This window comes from Thermothelomyces thermophilus, chromosome 6, assembly GCF_000226095.1.
Source record: "Thermothelomyces thermophilus ATCC 42464 chromosome 6, complete sequence".
NCBI classification, from domain to species: domain Eukaryota; kingdom Fungi; phylum Ascomycota; class Sordariomycetes; order Sordariales; family Chaetomiaceae; genus Thermothelomyces; species Thermothelomyces thermophilus.
The window spans coordinates 594,336-615,986 of NC_016477.1; the positions used below are offsets into that span (position 1 = coordinate 594,336).

At 57.5% G+C, this 21,651-nt stretch overlaps 6 protein-coding genes across 6 annotated transcripts; 4 read left to right on the forward strand and 2 right to left on the reverse strand.

The window, feature by feature from the left end:
* Nucleotides 1–246: 246 nt before the first annotated feature.
* On the reverse strand, nt 247–3,303 carry MYCTH_2309912 (uncharacterized protein). Its single transcript, XM_003665779.1, has 3 exons — nt 2,851–3,303; nt 2,738–2,798; nt 247–2,690 (listed from the first exon to the last, which is right to left on the reverse strand). The coding sequence occupies exons 1-3, from the start codon at nt 3,055–3,057 to the stop codon at nt 412–414; spliced, it is 2,547 nt and encodes an 848-aa protein (XP_003665827.1). The 5' UTR covers nt 3,058–3,303; the 3' UTR covers nt 247–411.
* Nucleotides 3,304–3,616: 313 nt separating this feature from the next.
* On the forward strand, nt 3,617–5,818 carry MYCTH_2309915 (uncharacterized protein). Its single transcript, XM_003665780.1, has 3 exons — nt 3,617–4,233; nt 4,289–4,742; nt 4,802–5,818. Exons 1-3 carry the CDS (start codon nt 3,703–3,705, stop codon nt 5,713–5,715), a joined length of 1,899 nt encoding a protein of 632 aa, XP_003665828.1. The 5' UTR covers nt 3,617–3,702; the 3' UTR covers nt 5,716–5,818.
* A 5,097-nt stretch (nt 5,819–10,915) lies between these two features.
* On the forward strand, nt 10,916–13,172 carry MYCTH_2309919 (uncharacterized protein). Its single transcript, XM_003665781.1, has 4 exons — nt 10,916–11,120; nt 11,337–11,367; nt 11,433–11,707; nt 11,784–13,172. Exons 3-4 carry the CDS (start codon nt 11,460–11,462, stop codon nt 12,643–12,645), a joined length of 1,110 nt encoding a protein of 369 aa, XP_003665829.1. The 5' UTR covers nt 10,916–11,120; nt 11,337–11,367; nt 11,433–11,459; the 3' UTR covers nt 12,646–13,172.
* A 527-nt stretch (nt 13,173–13,699) lies between these two features.
* On the reverse strand, nt 13,700–15,157 carry MYCTH_2135496 (uncharacterized protein; the record flags this gene model as incomplete). Its single annotated transcript, XM_003665782.1, has 2 exons — nt 14,832–15,157; nt 13,700–14,772 (listed from the first exon to the last, which is right to left on the reverse strand). The coding sequence occupies exons 1-2, from the start codon at nt 15,106–15,108 to the stop codon at nt 13,700–13,702; spliced, it is 1,350 nt and encodes a 449-aa protein (XP_003665830.1). The 5' UTR covers nt 15,109–15,157.
* Nucleotides 15,158–16,129: 972 nt separating this feature from the next.
* Nucleotides 16,130–17,434, forward strand: MYCTH_97184 (uncharacterized protein; the record flags this gene model as incomplete). Its single annotated transcript, XM_003665783.1, has 1 exon — nt 16,130–17,434. The coding sequence occupies one exon, from the start codon at nt 16,130–16,132 to the stop codon at nt 17,432–17,434; it is 1,305 nt and encodes a 434-aa protein (XP_003665831.1).
* A 1,901-nt stretch (nt 17,435–19,335) lies between these two features.
* Nucleotides 19,336–21,647, forward strand: MYCTH_2309925 (uncharacterized protein). Its single transcript, XM_003665784.1, has 6 exons — nt 19,336–19,629; nt 19,726–19,822; nt 19,941–20,192; nt 20,333–21,295; nt 21,365–21,514; nt 21,591–21,647. The coding sequence occupies exons 1-6, from the start codon at nt 19,434–19,436 to the stop codon at nt 21,628–21,630; spliced, it is 1,698 nt and encodes a 565-aa protein (XP_003665832.1). The 5' UTR covers nt 19,336–19,433; the 3' UTR covers nt 21,631–21,647.
* The last annotated feature ends 4 nt before the right edge of the window (nt 21,648–21,651 follow it).

The following is a 21,651-nucleotide window of genomic DNA, read 5'->3' on the forward strand; positions in this document are numbered from 1 at the left end:
AATATTGAGAGGAAGCAATGAGTTCCTATTAATCCGTACAATTCTTGCATTCGTCTTGCCGTCTGGTCCCCTCCACAATAACATATACCCCTGGGCAGCTCCAGGGGCAAACAGATACCGGCTGTTATGGAATACTTCAAACCATGAACTGCCAGATTGCCAGAGATCTTGAACTTGGTTCGATGACTCGGACAATCCAATCCTACAATCACTTTGAACTTAACCGTAAGGCTTCAGATGCAGCATGATTCCATAGGCTCTAAAGCATTGCGGCTCAAACTTGATCATACACATAGTGTACATACAGTACATACTTGTACATACATACATACAGCCCGCTTCAGCCCCACAACACGCGGACGGGTAGTATACAGATCCCCTGGATATAGAGCTACACATTCTCCCCTCCATTTACCCCAGGCGCTCTTCCAGAGCCCTTTCCCTAGGCCCCGTCACCAGCTCGAACCCGCCAGGGTCCAATTGCAACGTGTGCCTCCCGCCCGTCATGCTCCTGAGCTGACTATCGTACTTCATCATCTCCTTCAGCGGCGCCTTGCCGATGATGGTCAGCATGCGGACGACTCCCTTCTTGGCGCCCCTCAGGCTCTGCACCGACTCGTACGGATCCGGCGGCACGTAGACCTTGGTGATGTCGATCGTCCCGGTCCCAGACGCCAGCGCCTCGTCGTCATCGGGCCGGCGCACCTCCAGCACCTGGCCTCCCCGCGCCGAGGCGAGATCGTGCTGGATTGCCGTTCCCGCTTCCTCGGGGCAGTGGATATGCACACGCGTAAAGGGCTCGAGGATTCCGACCTGGCCGCTGGCATGGGCTTCTTTGAGCGCGCCACGCACTGCGGAGAGGGCGGCGTTGGTGATGTGGCCGCCGGTGCTGGCGGTGCCAAAGAAATCGTGGGCGGGGTCGAAGGAGATGTGCACGTGGCAGCGGCGGATGGGGGCGCTGCGGCGCGGTCCGCGTGTGAGGCCTGCGATGGCCCCGTTGAAGAGCTGCTGGCGGACGAGTTCGGGGTCAAAGGGAAGCGTCTCCGCGTCACCAGCGCCCGAGGGTAGGATGGCGACGTGTATGATGTTGCCGTCGCGCTCGATGCTGGACTCGAGGAGCGTGTCGTGATGGTGCGCTTCGAGGGGTTCAATGGTGACCGTGCAGGCAGCCTTACCGGCCTTGTCGCGGATGGGGCGATCGTACACGGCGCGGTGCGGTTTGGTGGGGGCCAACAGGCATTCTGCGTACCCTACCTCGATCTCACCCCACATGGCAGACTCCCGATCGATCTTGTAGTGCGTGAGGAGTCGATCCTGAGCAATCTCGAGGTGTAGCAGGCCCATGCCGGACAGGATCAGTTGGTCTGTCTTCTCGTCCTTGCTCCATCTTATGCTTGGATCCTCGCGCGACAGCTTCTTGAGGGCCTCCTCAAGCTTCTCGCCCGCCGTGCGCGAGTATGGCTCGATGGCGATGAAGGCTACCGCAGGAGGCGTCTCGGGCGCTTTGATCCGTAGGTTTCTGAGTGCTTCGGGTGCAGTGTTACCATGGTGACGGGGAAAGGTGATGAGAGTGTCTCCCGTACGGGCTGACTTGAGGCCAGTCATGGCACCAATGTGCCCGGTGGACAAGTGTGGGATTTCGTGGTGGTCCTTGGCCGATACGTGGAGGATGTGCTGGGGCTTCTCAAAGTTGTGCACATTGCTGTTCCACATGTGACTGCTCCGGCTGAAGGCGCCGTGGTAGACGCGGAGCCAGCTCATCATGCCGCGACGCGGGTCGTCGACGACTTTGAACACGTGAGCAAGAGCCACGATAGGATCCTGGTGTTGGTGGTGGCCCTTTTGCTTGACCTTCTGTTCCAGAAGTTGGGACAGGTTTTGCGCCTGAGCCCCCATGACCTCCAGCGGCGGCCTATCGATGGGGCTGGGGAGGAAGTCGATGACCCCATCCAACAGCGGCTGCACCCCGATATTTCGCAGGCTTGCGCCCGCGAAGACCGGAGTAAACTTAGCTTCGCCGTCCAAGATTAGGCGCCGTATGGCTCGCTTGATGGACGCCGAAGACACGTCCTTTTCCAGTTCAAGAAACTCCTCCATAATTTGATCGTCGTTCTCTGACAGTGTCTCAATCAGCCGAAGACGGGCCGTCTCCATCTCCTCTCGCAATGCCGGATAATCTTTGGCGATACTCTGCTCACTGACGACAGACATACTGCCAGTGCTGGAGAATCTCAGGCCATGGCGGTGGATGACATCAATGACGCCGATAAAGTCATCCTTGTGCCACCACGGGATCTGGCAGAGGAGAGGCCAGGTTCTCAACCGGGTTGCTACTTCCTGGACGGACCGTCTGAAGCTGGCGCCGTCCCGATCCAGCTTGTTAACAAAGAGCAACCGCGGAATCTTGGAGAGGTGTGCAGACTCCCAAACACGCTCGGTGTGTGTCTCGACGCCCTTGACCGAGTCGAGAATGCACACAGCGCCGTCCAGAACGGGTAGGCAGCGGTCCACCTCGTAGCGGAAGTCCTGATGACCGGGAGTGTCGATCAGGTTGATGGTCGTGGGCTCGTAGCCTGGCGGACAGAGCGATTTCGGAGGCCATTGGAAGGTGATGGCTGCGGACTGGATGGTGATGCCGCGCTCCCGCTCCATGGGCAGGAAATCGGTCGTGGTGTTTCCATGATCAACATCTAGACAGTCAGTGGAGGCTATTTCTGAGCATTTCCTGGCCACATACTCCCAAGATGGCGCGTCACGCCACTGTGATACAGCATACGCTCGGTTGTGGTAGTCTTGCCCTGGGAGCTATCAGCGCTAGAACTGGTTGACAGCACAACATTTATGACCCACCGCATCGACATGGGCAATGATGCCAATGTTGCGAACACTCTCGATCCGCGCCTCGTGGTGAGCATGCTCGCTCGAGTAGCTCCGCGCGAACCCGCTCCGGGTCAATTGGGCGTTTCTCAGCACCAATATGGCCACAGGAAACACATTGGCAGGCAACAACCTGCTTGGGCCATAACGGCAGGTGCGGAGGGGGGCGCGGCTCAGCATCCCCAACCTCGCCAAGCTTTATTGAAATAAAGAATACAATTACAGTAGTAGACGGGAGTAGTATAGAGGGGTTGACAGAACCTCAGTCTGGCGATGCAAATGCCGGCGTGCTCATTCCACATCGCTCAGCACTGGGATTGAATGTGAAGTATGTGCTGTAGAACGAACGAGCATGAGAGACCAAGTCCGTACTCGTTCGTCCAGTACTAGTATACACGGCATCTCACATTCAATGACCAATTTCGGCGGTTTTGAGAGTTGCACATGCCGCGATTGCTTTTTCGAGACACTGCACATCTTCCCAGCTCAACGGCCCGTGCACACCCCGCTATCCCAAGCAGCTTGGCGCCAAGGCCGCTGTTCCCATTCATTCAATGCGCGGCAGCTGCGCACTCTTCCACTACCTAACCGACGACGAGAGGAGCTGCGACAACGACTGCACAATTCCGACTGCGCGCCACGGTGGATTTGATTCTACTTTGTGGCAGGTTGAGCCAAACGATACCCTCACGACGCCCAGTGACTTGTGCTGGGCTAGCCTTTCGTTCTTATCCTAGCCCCCCACTTGGCCGACCTTGCACTCCTTGCATCTCGCGAGCAACACGTCATCGCAATACGAGGCGCTTCTCCCGCTGAGCAGCCAGCATGGACTACACCTCTTCCATACACGACGCGGAGCACGCCGCCGAGGCTTCGCCTTGGGGAAACTCTCCCACCTCGTCGCCCGGGCCTAACCAGTCCACCTTCGGCCCCATCGCCGGGGACACCCCGGGCTCGCCTTTCCGATACCCGAACTCGAACAATGGCCTAAACGATGACGGCGGTTTTGGGGGAAGTGACATCGACTATAGGAGGCCAGATACCGCGAGCACTGTCTCTCAGCCAACCGAACCTGAACCCGAGGTGTCAGCCGGGGTCGAGTCACACCCGGACCATCAGGATGTTGCTGGTGATCAAGGGCCACTTTCACAGCAGTTACAGCAGCAGCAGGAGCAGCAGCAACAACAACAACAGCATCAAGAGCAGCAACCACAAAAGGCGACAGGCTCTATAGACCGAGCGCAGGAACAGCAGCAGCCCCGGAGGCCCCCGCCGCCGCAATTCAAACTGCAGGCCAAGATTACCGGGCTCGAGCGCACCGGGCGCAAAGATCCCATTCTGCGCTTCGACGTCCATGTACGAGATTTCCATATTGAAGGACCGTGGCGTGGACCACTGCTAACGGACCCAGACAAACCTCCCGGCATTCCGAACAACCCAATACCGTGATGTTCGCCGCCTTCACTCGGAGTTCGTCAAGCTCGCCGAGCATTTGATCTCGGCGAACCCTGAAGCTATCGTGCCGTCTGTGCCTCCCCCCCTGACGTCCGCCGGTGCAGGCACCGAGGAAGACGAGATTCGGGTCAAAGCGTTAATGCAGCGTTGGTTCAACTACGTATGCAGCAATGAGGTCCTTATGCGCGACGACGAAATGGTCCTCTTCGTCGAGAGCGACTTTGGCTACAGTCCCATGGTTAAAAAGAAGCAGCCCGCAACCGGCGTGCGCCGCAAGATTCTCAAGCAGTTCGCCCCACCCCCAGACGACACCCCCGAACTGCAGGAGGCGCGGCCTATCGTCAAGCTGTTTTACCTCGGCGCCATGGATGCAGGCCACAAGGTGGACAAGCTGGTCAAATCGCGGAGAGGTTCGTCATGCTGTTCCCACTACGCTTACCCAGCCATAAACTAAACATGTCTTTTTCAGGCCTCGGCCTCTCCGAATCGGATTTCGGGGTCAAACTCGGCTCAATGCACGTCCAGGAACCGCATCCCGGCCTAGCCAATGCCTACCGCAAGCTCGGAAAGGTCATCCAAACAGTAGGCGATTACCACGCAGCGCAGGCCACCGCCGAGGCCACCACCATCGGCGACCCGCTCCAGTACCACTCACAAGACGCCTTTGTCGTCAAGGAAACCCTGACCAACCGCCAAATCCTCATCCGCGAGTTCCTCCAAGCCCAAGAAGCCACGCGCAGCAGGCTCAACGCCGCCGACCGGCTCAAAGCCTCGTCCAACGTGCGCCGAGAAAAAGTCGACGAGGCGATTGCCTCCCTCGACGAAGCCCGCCATAACGAGTTGGCGCTTCTTGAAAAGACGACCCGGGTCACGCAGAACCTGGTTCACGAGCGCCGCCGCTGGTTTGCCCGCACGGCCGCCGACCTGCGCCTCTCGATCCGTGAGTACGTGCTGCGCGAGATCGAGGCCGAGCGCCGCACCCTCGCGCTGCTCGAGAGCGCCCGCCCGGACATTCGCTCCATCGACTCCAGCGGGGGGCTCAGCCGGCTCGGCCGCGAGAGCCACCCACCCCACGCCATCCGCCGTACCAGCATGGCTGCCAGCCAGGGGCCCAAGGGCGACGCGTGGAGCGGCGTTCCCCGGCGCAGCGTGGATGTTCTGGGCCGGAGCGTGTCGGGGAGCCTCGTGGGCAGCTCGGTGGTCGAGGCGGCGGGAGAGGATGGCTCCTTTGCCGAGGGTGGAGAGCGCGGGGATCTGAGCGGCCGGACGCGGACTCTGAGCGGGGTTGCTGGAGTGAGGATGCCCGGTGTGTTGGAGGAGGACGATGAGGACCGGGTCGATGCGCGAAACGCAGCCAGCCGGTTGGCTGCGAGCACTTTTTAGAGTGACATATGCTGGGTCACGAGCCTGCTTACGGTTGGCCATGCCACAGTATGCGTTGGTGCCGAGGTACCTAGGGCATGTCACGGTACACACTTATCATGATGATGAGGGCGGTTGGGCATGAGGTCAAGAGACTAAGCGGGTTGTTCCTGTCTAGTTCACAGTTTGTGTTTTTTTTTGAGGTTATAGTCATGTATCTGGGTGCATGGGCTTGCGTCATCGAGTAGGTGTTTTCACCGGCTTCTCGGCCCCTGACAATGCTGTGTCGAGGACGGCTTTTTGCTTCTTGTTGCATACATACACCTTGTCTTTAACACGGAAACTCGGCGTCAGGCGATATACTGCGTGCCCTGTCCCCGGGGTCCTCTCCAAACTCACCAGTTCAGTCTTCCCATCTGCTCCCCCACGGATCCCCACGAATCTCCCCGGACGACTCGGAATCCGGCCGGCAGGGCCGTCCCGTCGTTGTGCGGGCGGGGGGGGGGGGGGGGGGGGGGTTGAGGGAGAGACGGAACGGTGGTGGGAGCTCTTTGGGGCGACAACTTAGCTATCTCTCGCACGGATCGTCAGGGTTCTCCTGCGCCGCGGCAGCAAACAAGACGGGCTGCTCTGCAACATGCAGCCGCCCCCCCCCCCCCCCCCTCTTTCGGGTTTTTAATTCCGACGTATCTGCCACCTTTCCGCCTGCGAGATCGCCTCACCCGGCCCACATGCAATTATCCAGAAGGCTTTTTTTTTTCTTGTGCCGTCCCGGATGAGGCGAGCCGCCAGACCTGCAGGCTGCAGGCTCACCGCCTCGTCTCCAAGGTATCGGTAGTGTAGACGGGCGTTCCGTGCTGTACTGCAAGTATTGCGAAATGGTTTACTCCGTATGTACTCCTTGGACCAATGTATGTATAGTAGTATGTATGTACATACAATCTGATCCGTACACATGGAAGGAAGCGGGCGATGGGTATGGGATGCAGGCGGAGCTGCCTTCGTGTGTGCCGCTCTCGCGAACCAGGCTTGAAGGGGAAAAAAAATAAAAAATAAAAAAGCCTCCGGCGACGCTGCCTTGAGGTCTCACTGCATCGGCCGGCGTGAAGAGGATATCAAGCCGAGCTTCGGATGGCATTGGTGGGTGACACCAACCGGGTGCGCATGCGTCTGTGTCTGTGTGTGCTGTGTACTAGTATGCGTGTCTTATGAGCGCGGACCAGGGCTAATGCGCGCGCAAATCTGGGCGTTCTGACGTCTCGATGCTCCTCGGTGCTGCCTCGTGCCTTGCAGGCGAGATGGGCGAGCTCCCTGGGCTTGCGTAACCTCGTCCGGATCGCCGAGCCGTCCCCGAAATCAACCGTGGACGGAGGAACCTTGCTCTTCTACACTACGAGGGAGCCACGTCCGGCCATGCCGGGAGCGGTGGAACAGGCATGCGTGAAGCTCTCGGCCTGGCGGAGATGGCGCAAAGGTTCTCAGGGCCAGGGACGATACGACGGTGCTCGCGGTGTGAGCGCACTCACCGACGGGATTGGCTGTTGCGGAGCTGAAATTCGAAGCAGGGTTTCTTGACGAACATCACGGATGCATCGTGGTTGCTGTCGGTCATCACTGCAGCAGGGTCGCAACACTAGCGTAGTGCGAACGTTGCAGTGCGTGACTCCCCTGGAGACTGCTGTTTGCTGGCCGTGGGCCGTGGGCACAGACATGTTCCTTCCTGATAAAGCTGATATCTGGCCGTTTATGGAAGTCTCGGGTTTCCAGATTCAGGTTGCTTGCCAGATATGAGGTAGCGGAACATTGAGCGAACATCAAGCTCGTAATGTTGGACCTCAGACAAGGCCGAGGTGCCATAAAAAAGAGAGGGCATAGTGTACTTGCTGGGCCTGGGAAAGCTGCTGGCCGAGAGCCGACGACAGCTCCACTTTACCTCTCTCTCTGTGCTATTGCTGGTGATATCGTGGGGCTAGGTAGCAGTGTAGTCCGTAGTTACTCTTTTGTCTTGTTTTCTTGTTGAGCCTCCATACGAACCCCTGTTCAACTTTGGATTTCTCCGACGTTCGCCCAAGTTTCACGATTGGACACTTCAGTCAATGTCGTCCATGGTGGACATGGTAGTGTAGAACCGGAGACAACAGCAGGAGCAAGCATCCGACGAGCGACGCCCGGCTGAATTGGTGTCGGAAGGCTGCTGTATCTGATAACGTATGGCGTCGCTCCCATCTGTTATCTGCGTCTGCAGTGAGATTCGAACCACCAGCCGAGTTGCCGGCGACACTGCTTGGTCCGACTTTAGATAAGGGTCAAACAGATGTACAGCCTCACCGACACACACCTCGGTCCTGCTGTGCACGCACACGCAGGATGAACAAGTTGGCACCGCAGGATTGACCAGGGGCTCTCATGGAATCCCGGATTCCCGAGGAAGTTTTTTTGCACTGTCCCTAGGCGAGGATTCCGTTCTGATGGCGACTTAGGGCGGTGGTTAAGTTACACTAGTTAGTGTAGACTGGGGCCCCGTTCGCACCGTTTCATAAGCCAGGAATGGGTGCAAACCCCTGTTCTGCCATGTGCGCCTCACGATAGGACCGGCAAAATGGGAGAAGTCGAGATCAACCTGACAGGATCAAAGTCTTCGGCGACAGAAGGGGGCGAGTCGCCTCTATCGCGCCGGACTCGTCCTCTAATAAAGCCTTGACGGTACTCCATAGTCCTTCGGCGTTCCTCCAGCACCCCACTAACGTAACTAGACGAACGTGTTGACACCGTGCCGTAATGATTGGCGGTCGTCGGTTGGTGGCTGCCGGACCGGCTGAAGACACATTGATGTGCGTGACGGTTGGGGTACACCAGTACTGTAAAGGAAGGATGCTGGTGGGATTGCGAGTTGGAGGCGTAGGATCCGCTCCGCACGAAGATCTCGCCGCGGATAGAGTTGTCGAGGGCAATCACTTCTTCGCTTAGTCGGAGGCAACAGATTGGTGGTGATTGTTCTGCTCTTCGGATTTTAATCTATAGAGTTTACCTGAGATGTATACGTCAAAATGTATGTATGTATTATATATATGTATGTACAGATAGGGGACGAGATTTCCTGATATCTCTGACCTACCTGAAGTACGTAACGTCAAGTATACAGTCCTGCGTAAATGTGAGCCATACTCGAGCCGTTGGCAGCGACACCATTAGGAGGTCGCATTCGGCACTGAGCGTCTTATACAGAGAGACATGGCCGTCGTGCCATCTTGAACAAGGTACTAGTATGTAACGGAATGTACATCCGGGATGTACAGTGATCTGCTCAAACGTATCATGCGGAAACCCGGTCTAACGCAGTAGGCCTGGCGACAAGTTCCAGCTAAGAGTTGGAGATCAAATCGGAGAACAAGGTGGTAAGTCTAAGATCTAACGTTCGGTCTCCACTCGTTCTTGAGCGTTGAGCAGCGCTTTTCTACTGTGTAAACCCAGGTAGGCACGACGGGTAACATACCAGTTTCGAGTGTCCCCGCTCCTTCCTGGGCAGCAAAAGTTCTTGCCTATGCCAACAAGGTGTTTAATCCTCTTGTGGTTTCACCACGATAAACTTTTTCTGGCCCCTGTTCCTCTGCTCGCGTCATCGAAACTCTTGACTCCACAATCTGGAACACACCCCTCCCCCCCGGCCTCCGAGTTTTTCTCTGATTCCTGTCTCGGCGTTCCTCTCCCAACTTTATCAACGCTATGGTGCGATTCTACACTAAAGGTGGCTGTCTCGCATCCGCGTAAGAGTCCGGGATCGGACAGCAAATGCAATAGAGCTAGATAAGCGACGGGATTACTGCGGCGATAGCGGCGTCTTTTAAATCCTCCTCAACAAAGCAAGCACCGGGTGGTGGCACACACACAAGCAACAGAGAGCTTCCGCCACAGAAGTTGAAACAACAGGTACCATCATCCATTTTTTTTTTTTTGATATCGCCACGACCGCAGTCGTTTCGCCATTTCACGGCCCGAAGGAAATCATGGGCGATGACGTGCTCGCACGAAAGACATCTATTCGCTGCCATTCCGGCGGCCAGCGGACGGGTGAAGATTGATGTAGTGTAGCCCCATCCGCACCAAGCGCAACCAAGCTGCCTGTGTTGGGCTCAACCAACCGCGGATCCACAGAACGCTGCATTGCTGCTGCATGGCTGCTGCATGGAAGCCGGCTATCCCTCCCGCAGAGCTTCTGTCGGAAGCACCTCATCGACCAGAGCTCCACCACACCACTGGACAAGACCCCAGACGGGACAGGCCCTCGCTCGCAGTGAGCCCGGGATTGCAACAAGTCTGGCCGAAACCAGCGCGTTTAGCCCAGGGAAGGATGTAGTTACATACATACACCACAGTACATACATCCTTTTTTGCATCCTTGAGCCCGTTCAGTGCTCCACGGACCGGACGGATGCTTGCCCGCTGCGACCACTCAGGGCTGCCCTGCAGCTGGTCCGAGCCCGGCTGAAGACCGCACACAGTAAAAGTATCCATGGATGGCCTGGATGTCGCGATCTCCCGTCCAACGTTGATAGACATGGGGTGGTGGGTGCTCATGCCGAGGATTGGGATTGGGCGTTTGGCACACTAATCTGCTTCAACATGCTCTCCCGAGATTATCGGGGGCTGCTGCTCTGGAGCGCACCGCGCTTAGCTTTCTAACCCTTGTACGGACCGTACTTCGTACACACAGGAGATAACTCGTCGGTATCTGACTGGCGAGCCCGGCTGGGCGCCTGCTGGCTCCGGACGACGCATCTTGACCTCCGCTCCTGGACCTTGCATCCCCTTGACCATTGTCGCTCCTTTTCTGTTGCTCTCGTCGGCCTCGGACGATCCGTGCCGGGAATGACACATTGCAGCACGTCAACAGTTGATGCCATGACGGCCAAACCCTCGATACCGTACTTAAGGTGTGGGGGTTCTGCCCGCCTTCCCATCCTCCGTCTCTAAGCACCTCACCATCCCCGCGTCTACATACACTACTTCCGTACTCGTCGCTTGCTGTTGCTAGTCAAGCCCTAGATATACAAGGGGGTTACAGACTTGCCACCCCGTCTTCCGTGAAAGACCATTCCGCTCGAACCCCTGGACCTTCTACACCATCTTCTATCCCACCCCCCCCGGCCCCCGGGGGCCATCCCGCGCTGCGGTCGTCGAGCAAGAGCCGAAATCTTCTCCAACGGCGCGGAGCTGCACCCCAGACCCCACGGGGAATCCCTTCTCGTTGGCCAAGCTCGCCTTATCCCACGCTTCATCCCACGTTTCATCCCACTTACGCTAGCGGCTGCCCTATCGAGATGGCGCCCTCCGCAACAGGTGAGCCGGCACCTGTGCAGCTGCCCGCCGCCTCGAAATCTTCGACCATTACCGCTTCCGTCCTCCACGGACCGCGTGACCTCCGCTTGGTACTGCTTCCCTACATTTCCTTGTTCCTTTCTTCCATTTTTTTCCCTCTCACTCTCAAGATCGAACCCTAGTCCCCCGAGAAAGGGGTTGAGATCTCTGGTTACACCAGATCAAAAGCCGCATTTTGGTTACTTTGTCCCACCGTGCTCGCTGGCTCGATAATTCCCCATCTCTCTCCCTGGTAGCGCCAAAGCTGACATGTCTGTCTTCCATAGGAACGACGGACGATCGAGGAGCCCGGCATTGGTGAGCTCCAGATCGCTGTCCACACAACAGGCATCTGCGGGTCTGATGTCAGTTACTACAAGAAGTTCGCCAATGGCGACCTCTGCGCCTGCATGCCGCTGTCTCTGGGCCACGAGTCTTCGGGCACAGTCGTCGCCATCGGACCTCAAGTGACCGGCTTCAGCATCGGCGACCGCGTCGCCCTGGAGGTCGGCGTCCCCTGTGGCCAGTGTGGCATCTGCCGGCAGGGCAGGTATAACCTCTGCAAGCGCATGAGGTTCAGGAGTAGCGCCAAATCCGTGCCTCATTATCAGGGGACGCTCCAGGAGCGGATAAACCATCCTGCAATCTGGTGCCACAAGTGAGTTCCTGAAGAAGGATAAGATATCCGGGTACGGACAGAAGAAGAGCAGAGTTAACCAAGCGGGCGACCACAGACTGCCCGACAATATCTCGTTCGATGCTGCGGCCCTGCTCGAGCCGCTATCCGTAGCCATCCACGCCGTCAACCGGGCCAAACCAACGCCCGGCTCCACCGCCCTGGTCATCGGCGCCGGCGCGGTCGGCCTGCTCACGGCGGCCATGGCCCGGCAATCGGGCTGCTCCACCGTCACCATCGCCGACGTCGACCGGGGCCGCGTCGATTTTGCCATCGCCAAGGGGTTCGCGACCCACGGCTACGTCGTCGACCGCAACAACGCGTCCACCAGCTCATCATCCTCCTCCTCGTCGCTCTACAGCCCCAGCAGCTCCGGCACCTCGACCCCGCTGGACGGCGTCATGACGCCCGCCAGCACGCTCTCGGTCTCGTCCCAGTTCGACTACGCCAAGTCGCTGGCCGCCGACATGCTCTCCCTGACCGCCGGTGCCGGTGCCTCCTCCCTCCCGCTCGGGGACGGGGACGAGGACGACGGGGTCGACGTCACCTTCGAGTGCACCGGCAAGGAGGTCTGCATGCACACGTCCCTCTACGCCACCCGCCCCGGCGGCAAGGTCGTCATGGTCGGCATGGGCACCCCCGTGCAGACGCTGCCCATGTCGGTCGCCCACCTGCGCGAGATCGACATCCTCGGCGTCTTCCGCTACGCCAACACGTACGCCACCGGCATCCGCCTGCTCTGCGCGCGCGACCGGCTGGCCAAGCAGGCTGCCGGCGCCGGCTACGTCCTCCCCTGCCTCGACGACATGGTCACGCACCGGTTCAAGGGCCTCGAGAACGCGCATCGCGCGTTCGAGCTCGCCAGCCGGACCGTGGACCCCGACGGGAATCTGGTCTTGAAGGTTGTCATCGAGGCCTGAGAGACCAGTGAAGACCACACACCCACACCGCTGCTAATTCTGCCCTCGATCGCGATGATGACCTGAAAGGGAGGAAGGAAAAGCAAAGAGAGGAGAACAAGAAAAACTAATAAAACTTAAAATGGGAGCCTGGAATCAAGGGTTGACGAATCCGGGTATTTTTTTTTTTTGCTTTTTCTTTTCCCTGTTTCTTTCGTCTCTTCGCGTCTCGTCTCGGAGCTCCGGTCAGGGTTATTGCAAATTATTTTTCTCTTGATTTATGGTTCTGGGTTTGTTTAATGTCACAAGGCAACAACAATCATAGAGGGACGGGCGGCTGGGGATGAAATGAGATAACGATCGTCTTGGTATCTAGAAGGACGAGCGAGTGTCAAGAGCGGAGTACTCGAGCAGAGAGACCTTCTCGGAATTAGATAATGGGCAGGCGTGGTTTCGGTTACTAATGTTGTGCTCCGGTCTCGGCTTGCTGTCTTTTCTCTGAAGCTCCTCTTTTCATTCTGCCCGCTCTCCTTCACGCCCGTTTAGGATGGGGGTTGGCATTCGGGTGAGCTTGGCGGTGCCGAAGGAGGCTTATTGCACTCTGTCCGAGTTAAATATCCCTTAGTATCACAGAATACTTACTCCTTGATATCCGTATCTGTTTGCTCGTGAACTCGGGGAATAGCCAATTCGAAAGTGTGAAGGCACACACAATGGTTCCGTTGATATATGCTTCGCCGCTAGTGCTCCCGACTAAACAAGCTCAGGGGCTGCGAGCTCTACCTCTGTGGATACTCCGTTCCGTCCAGCCCCGGCCTTTCTTCCTCAGGAAATTCTGAATGGCTTCCCTGAGAGCCCCTCTAAGATAGAAGTGATCATATGATATCCCCTCTAACGCCCAAAAAAAAAAAAAAAAGGACGAGTCACTTGGCGCCAGCCGTGCAGATGCAACGCCCTCACCATTTCTTTGACGGTCATTATCGTCGTCATCTCGTTACAATTCCGAGCTAGGCGGCTGGCAGCGAAAGCCCCCCAGCACCAACGCGCAATGCTTCCTCGCCAGAGCGTTGCGGGCTTAGTACTGAGCAAGAACGGAATCGGACCCATCCGCAAAGTCCCCGTCACCGCCCATTCCCAACTCAGACTCGAACAAGGACTGCTCGTACAGCGAACCGCTTGTAGCGGCCACCCTGCCCTGGCGTGAGTTCCGCGCCGACTCCACAACGTGGAACTTCTTGCCTGCCTCGCGGGCTTCATTCACGCTGGACATGAGGTCTGAGATCATGGAGATGAGGTTGACGTCGTTTGTTTCGCGCTGGATCTCGCGTTCCAGCGTTGCTTGCTCCGCAGGGGCAACCAAGTCGGCGTTGGTTACCAGAGCTTGGATGTGCCTGAGGATGTTGTTGGAGGGGATCGTGTATTGCCCGTTGGAAGCCCGGGCAAAATCAGCTGCTTCCGATGTTGTCTGAGTGCCCGCGGTAAAGGCGGGAGGGAGGTTCTGAAGGTAGGTAATGATGAGTCCCAGGCGGGACCTCATCATCTTGATGGCGTTGTATTTGGCCTGGAGAGCCGACATGTACTCGGCCTCGGCACGTGTGAGGTTGGCGTCGGGGTTTCTTGTCGCTGGCTCGGTAGGACGGGCGGCCGCGTCCTTCTTTGATTTGCTGCTCTCCTCGTAGGCAACCGCTCTACGCTTGCCCTTGCCGTCATTGACGGCGATCTTTTTGTCGAATTGCTCTAGGATGTGCTTCTCGTTGCCGTCTACCGTGGCAGCGTTGGCACCGCCCTCGCGAATAAACTGCATCGCAATCATTTCGGCCTCGCCAGTGTCTGTGGTGTATGGCAGCTTTCGGAAGCGGAGAACCATGTTTGTGGGAGCCTCAGCGTCCTTCATCTCCTTGTCTTCGCCCTCACCGGCCTCCTTGCTATCCTCGGCCTCCATGTTGCTTTCGTATATCGTAATCGGTAAGGGGTCTCCGGATGCTGGGGACAGAACATCTTCGACATGAAAACCGAGCAAGACGGCGGACTCGTTGTACGAGCTGATCTGGCGGTGGATGGGAAGGTGCAAGGCGGAGGGGCCTGTCTTGGGTACTAGGGAATACCAGCCGACGAGGTCGAGTGCAGGACTTTTATGAACGAGTTTCACTAACTCGCTGTCAGTCTGGTCTTCGTACGGTCCCGACAAAATCAGGCAGGGCACCAACTCTGCTCCAGGCGCTTCTTGAACCACTCCTGGTCGAGCTCGTAGAGACCATCGGCGTTCTTGGCCGACTTGCAGCTGAAGCTGTGCTCGATTGTGATCTCGCGGCCATTTTGCTGACCTAGCAGCGCGCCGACGACCGCCCCTCTTAGCCCGCGCTGATAGCCACGGACAATGAAGTCGGAGATCTCAAGGATGGGCAGTGGGTGTAGCACGACCTTGAGGCCCGAGTCGGACGCCTTCTGGGTCGACAGCAGCTCGTTGGCTGCGTGGCCGACCATGTTTGCAGTCGCAGCCGATTTCGATGTCGGGTTGGCTAAGGAACACGACGGCACAACGCTTTTGAGATGGGACCCTGGTGGCTCTATCGAGAAGCTGCTAAGTTGGTGAGTTCGGGGCGATCTTGTAGCGGGGTTGGTCGGCAACGCAGAGAAGTGCAGCCTTGCCCCGCCGAATTACAGCCCAGCTTCCAATTAACTAAGGTTCCAAGTTAGGTAACTAAGCTCTGTTTAGCAGCACGCTGCTGCTTGCTTTGCGTTTACCGAGTCTGGCTGTATGCTTGGCGACAGTTGGCGGGACCGTCCTTTCAGCTGGCTGTCACTCCGCTATTGCCCGCCACTGTGCCCTGATGTTCAGGCAGGTGTGTACTGTACTGTACTGCGGGCACTGTGCGCTCACTTATCCAAACTTTGTCTAACCTACAGATACTTATTTAAACCTCTAAAAAAACCTTCTTCGAGAAGTCCAAATACACCAGTCCAATTCAGTTACCGGCTCAAATGTGACGACGACTTTTGCTGTCATATCCCTATCAATATTTTTTTTTGGGGGGGGGGGGCGGGGAGGGGGGATGGCAGCTTCAGACATGTGCAGCTTCAGAATGCCCCTCGGTGCCTGAGTGCGTTCCTGCAACGTTGTAGTCTCGTGGTTTCAAAGACATACATCATGAGTTCGTTTCACGAGCACTCTCCCGTCACTTCTTTCAGATTTCTTTACTTCAGCTTTGCATGATGTTAATCAGAGTCCCTTAACTGCTCTTTTGTTTTGGCAACTCAAATTACGTAGTGCAAATAATGGCAAAGCTGCTGCTGTTGTTGGGTATCTGCTGCTTCCCTTTCAGGTTTGACAATGTTAAACCACATCGTGCTGGCTGGATAGATGATGATGGGGCCCTTTGAGAGTTTACACATATATAATATGAATTTTTTCTCTTCCATCCACGGCACAAATCCTAGTCTCATTTCCCCGTTCCTATCTTCCTCAGAGTTTGAATGCAGATTCTGTCTCCTTCGCTGCATCAAGATGTCCGAACCATCCAAGAAGCCAGAACCAGTTCAACCTCAGCCCCCCGGGTCAGGCAAAGTGGAATTCACAAATAACCTGGGCCCTCCTTTCAAACGACCTGTGGTTGAAGACGAGATCGAATTCATCTCGTGCAGTCCAGTCAAGAAGAAGAGGTTGACCGAACAGACGACAGCGCACAACACGACAACTTCAACGGCACCCCCTCAGCTCCAGGATACCCGTTCTGCCAACCAGGAAACTCGGGATTTTCCACAGATTCCACCAGCCGGCCGTTGCCGGAGCCTGTGTGGCATTGGCATCGGCCAAGCCAAGGCTCCTGGTCCTGAGACAGCAATGGAATCCCGGGGGACATCGCTGCCAGTTCTTGAGAAGTTTGCGTTTCCACAGACATTTCCCCTGGCGACAGGCCGCCCACCTCGGCTCTCAGACGCCATATCTCCAAAGCAGTTTCCGCAGGCCTCTCTAGCACCTCCCGAAACTGGCACGAACACGGCCACCACCATAAGCACGACGAACACGAGTACGCAAATACCCACGCAGGAGAGCTCGGTCACCCTTGACCAGATCTCCTGCCTCGATTTTGACGGCGTACCAACGAACAGCCCCGGGTTTGATGCCGGCAGAGTGTTTTCTGCTGATTGCGGCATCATGAGCGGCATCAGCGTGGGCAATACGACCAGCGCGATGCCTCCGCTACCCCCTTTTCCAACGTCGAGCCCACGCGCCGGCATTCCATTCACCATGTACTCGACGGGAAGTATCATGACGGTGCCTCAAGCACAAAACAGGGATAAGCCGTCCGTTGCCGTGCTGCCCACGGGTGCCAAGCTGACCTCGTGTTGTCCCCATTGCGCGCGGATTCGGCAGCAGAACACATTCCGTCAAGCTCCGGTTGGGGTTTCGGGCATGAGTCCCAAGATGGCTACCCAAACGCATGGCCATGCAAACCCTCAGGGCCACGAGCACGCATCCTCGCCGCGGTCCGTGCCACCACCTCCAGGGTTCTCCCCGCCCGGGCATATTATTCCTCCTCGCTCAGCGCCAGCGCCCGGGCAGGAGCAGAGACGACTGCCGAACCAGTGGCAGCATCAGAACCAGCAGCCGCCCTCGGAGAACCCGCTCCATCCGGGTCCTCCCACCCCCAACTATTACCTCCGACCCCTGCTCCAAGACATGGCGCAGACCATCCAGGCGAGCTTCCCCTACGCTCAAGTGGCGGCGAGGCATGGAATGGCACCGGCTAGGGTTGCTGAAGTGCTGGCGAGAGTGGTTGGGGCGCCGCTGGTCTCGAGGAGGGAGTGAGGGAGTGACCGGGATCTCTTAGAAAGGCACAAACAAAGGCAGGGAAGATGTGGGTAAAGACTGGATTTAAATAAGCGGAAGGATAGTAGTGGTTCTCGACGGCTCTTAGTTGTAGTGTCGCTGGCTCGGCGGGTTCCGACGCGTGAGTGAGTATCGGGAGAGATGTGGTAATTGTAAGGAGGGATTCAGATTTATTTGATCGATATCTTGCCCGTCATTCCTTTTAGATGTTGCGAGACGGCCGAGGGAAGCTGAGCTGAGCGATAAGGATTGATATCTCTGTTGGGTGTTTGTCGCTCCTTGGTATCCTCTCCTGTTTTTTCTTTTCGCTTCGTCTCGTATTCTTTCCCTTCTCGCGTTTAAGGTTCTTCTACCTCTCACAGGTGGGCCAGCTCACGCTCGAGGACCCAAGAACATCCTGCCTCCTGGTTCATGGCCCTGAACGATTCCTGAGCGACGATGTAAATGAGCTGAAATAAATCCATCTTCAAGCGGATGTTCTCGGCGTAGTCAGCACTCCAGTAGGGTTCAGTAGTTCAGAACAACGCCAGCCCCCCCCCAAAAAAAAATAATAATAAAAAAACCATTTTGCCCCGCTGGACCAGCGCCGCGCCTGCCTCGTGCTTGAAGCAGTCCGGATATAATGCTGGTAACCTTTAAGTTTGTGTTCCTCGGACTGTCGCCGAAGACGGCTGAGGGGACGCCGGTTTCCGCGTCACTACGGATTACACCCGTGACGATCGGAGGTACCGAGATCCCGGCGACGGCGCGCGGCCGGAAAGGCACGGCGGGGGCGGTATTCATCGCGATCGGTCGCGTTGCGCCGGGCGCGCCGGCTAGCCGAAAGCCGCAAGAAGCCCGGGCGGGGTTTAGAGTGAGGGGCACAAAGCTGTGGTGTGTTCTGTACTGTGTAATGATTTCGTATTCTGTACTTGTAATCTACCATTCTTGGCACACCTCACCGTATTACGTGATAGGGTAGCATATGTAATCCGTAGTCCGTACATACATACATACGGTTTAGCGCAGTTTGGGGCAGTACTCAGTATGGAGCATGTGAATGGGGACCTGCAAGCTGAGGAGCTCGAGTGGGGGAGCTGGGGCAAAAGCCAAGCTCAGCCAAGCCAGGCCAAAGCGATTCAACCTCCACAATCAGCCTCGCAAGCGGCGCAAATCTTGGTCCTTCGTCCACAAATTCGCGCAAAAAAACCGGCGAATTTGGAGCGCCATCCTGGCCCCGTTTGCGCCCGCAAGCATATCAATTGGCCACCTGCTCAACTGAGAGCGATCGCCATCAAACAGAGCCGGCAGAGTACCGGCACGCCGGCACAATGTTGCATGGTCGACCCCGACAAGTGCTGTGGGAGGGAGGTCGAACACGTGAGAGAAATGGAGACGCTCCTTTCCGGGTGTACGGATTGCATACTACATACGTATGGGTCGGCTCGGCGAGAAACTCGAGGTGGGATGTGGGATGCGCGAAGATCCCTGGACCCTTGGAGTCCACCTTTCTCCGGTGTACTACTCCGTAATAAACTCTTGCCAGAGAGAGAGACTTGCTCATCGGCCACGTCCTTCGGGTCCCCGTTTTCCATCCATCTCGGACCGCTCCGCCTTCTCTTGGTTCCAATCGTCCCAATTGTCCTGGATTTAGAAGCAAGACCCCTTCTCACCCCACGCTTCCCAAGACTCTTGTCTCGGACTGTGTACCCGGCGACGGCTTGTCGGGAATTGGCATTGAGACACGCGACCTTGTCCGATCGTCAACCGACACTCATGAGATTTGTCGTCGAGTTCTTTTCTCTCCTCCTCAAGCAAATCCACTGAGGGCCGGCCTGCTCGGGCCAGCGACGTCGGGGACAACCTAATAACTAACTATACCGTATCCCCCCCTCCCCCCCTCTAATCGCCCGGGCAGACAGCTAGCTAGTAGTACAGTAGGAGCAGCGCAGTACCTAACACAGACTTCCGGGGTTTTGTTTCCTTATCGAGACTGCCCATGGCCTCGTCAGCAGTGGACGTCGAGAGCGGTAGCGCCCGCCGATCGGGATCGGGCTCCGTCAAGGAGGAGCCCGGACCGGTCGCCGAGAAGGGCACGCCAGTCGGAGGTGGCTCGCCCGAGAGTGCTTCCGTCCTCAGTGCTCCCGGTGATCACACCCACCGCACCCTCAAGTCGCGTCACATCCAACTGATCGGTCGGTCTCGCCTCTCGCCACGGCCCGGCCCGGGACCTCGGCCTGCTTCTGGTCGTATCCAAGCTTGAGCTTGGCTAACGGCTCTTCTTCTTCTAGGCATTGGCGGAACCATTGGCACCGCCCTGTACGTCCAGATCGGCAGAGGGCTGATGAATGGGGGGCCCGCTAGCCTGTTCATGGCGTTTACCCTATGGTCAGTATGAGCGAGATATGGGAGATATCGTGTATCTCCGGTTGAGCTGCCAGGTCGGCGCGGGACCCGGCTGACTGACTGACTGACTGACTCGGGCGTCATTTTTCATTTTTTTCAGGTGCTCCGTTATCCTCGCCGTGACGCTCTGCATGGCCGAGATGGTGACCTACCTTCCCATCTCATCCCCCTTTATCCGCTTTGCCGGCCGCTACGTCGACGAGGCCTTTGGCTTCGCTGCCGGCTGGAATTTCTTCGTCTTCGAGGCCGCCATGGTGCCGTTCGAGATCACCGCCTGCAACGTCATCATCCACTACTGGAGTGACATTGTGCCCCCCGGCGGCGTCATTGCCATCATCATCGTTCTCTACGGGTATGATTCTCCCTTTTTCTCTCTCCCTTTTTCTCTCTCCCTTTTTCTCTCTCCCTTTTTCTCTCTCCCTTTTTCTCTCTCCCTTCCTCCCTAGCGTGCCAGTCACCACCAGCTGACATAACTCCCTTTGCTTCTTCCAGCCTCATCAACGTCCTCGCCGTCAAGTGGTACGGCGAAGTCGAGTTCTGGGCCGCCCTGGGCAAGATGCTCCTCATCGTCGGCCTCCTCATCTTCACCTTCATCGTCATGCTAGGCGGCAACCCGCTCCACGACCGCTTCGGCTTCCGCTTCTGGCGCGAGCCGGGCGCCTTCGCCGAGCTCTACCACACCGGCGCCCTCGGCCGCTTCATGGGCTTCCTGCAGTGTCTCATCTCGGCCTCCTTCACCATCGCGGGGCCCGACTACGTCTCGATGGCCGCCGGCGAGTGCGAGAACCCGCGCCGCGTCATGCCGCGCGCCTTCAACGCCGTCTTCTACCGCCTGACCGCCTTCTTCGTCCTGGGCTCGCTCGCCGTCGGCATCCTGGTGCCGTACGACGACGAGGAGATGCGGCGCGCCTTCGAGAGCGGCGCCCCCGGCGCCGCCGCCTCCCCCTACGTCGTCGCCATGAACCGCCTCCAGATCCGCACCCTGCCGGACATCGTCAACGCCATGGTGCTCACCGCCGCCTTCTCCGCCGGCAACAGCTACGTCTACTGCGCCTCCCGCTCCCTCTACGGCATGGCCCTCGAGGGCAAGGCGCCCCGCCTCTTCCTCCGCTGCACCCCCGCCGGCGTGCCCGTCTACGCCGTCGCCCTCGTCCTGCTCATCGCCCTGCTCGCCTTCCTGCAGGTGTCCAACGACGCCGCCGTCGTGCTGCAGTGGTTCGTCAACCTCGTCACCGCCAGCCAGCTCATCAACTTCAGCGTCATGAGCCTCACCTACCTGCGCTTCCACGCCGCCCTCAAGGCCCAGGCCGTCGACCGCCGCTCCCTCCCCTACCGCGCCATGCTGCAGCCCTACGCCGCCTGGTACGCGCTGTCCGGCACCTTCGTCATGACCTTTGTGGGCGGCTACATGGTCTTCTTGCCGGGGAACTGGGATGTTCCCACCTTCTTGTTCTCGTAAGTCCATACGAGCGCTTCCATCTCAGGAAGCTATAATAACGTAATTTGGTGCTGACGGAGACGCAGGTACACCATGATCGCCGTTTGCCCCATCTTGTACATTGGTTGGAAGCTCTACCACAAGACCAGGATATTCAGCGCCGAGGAAATTGATCTGAAGAAGAACCTGGACGAGATCGACGCGTACGAGCGGAGCTATGTGCCGAGTAAGCCTAGGTGAGTTGTTACTATTCTCAATTTTTACCCTCCCTCGAGGTCCGTCACTGGAGGTTTGCTGACCGACGTGATCCAGCAATTTCTTTGACAGGCTGCTGGACTGGGTGTTTGGGTAGACAGAATAAACCCCCCCCCCC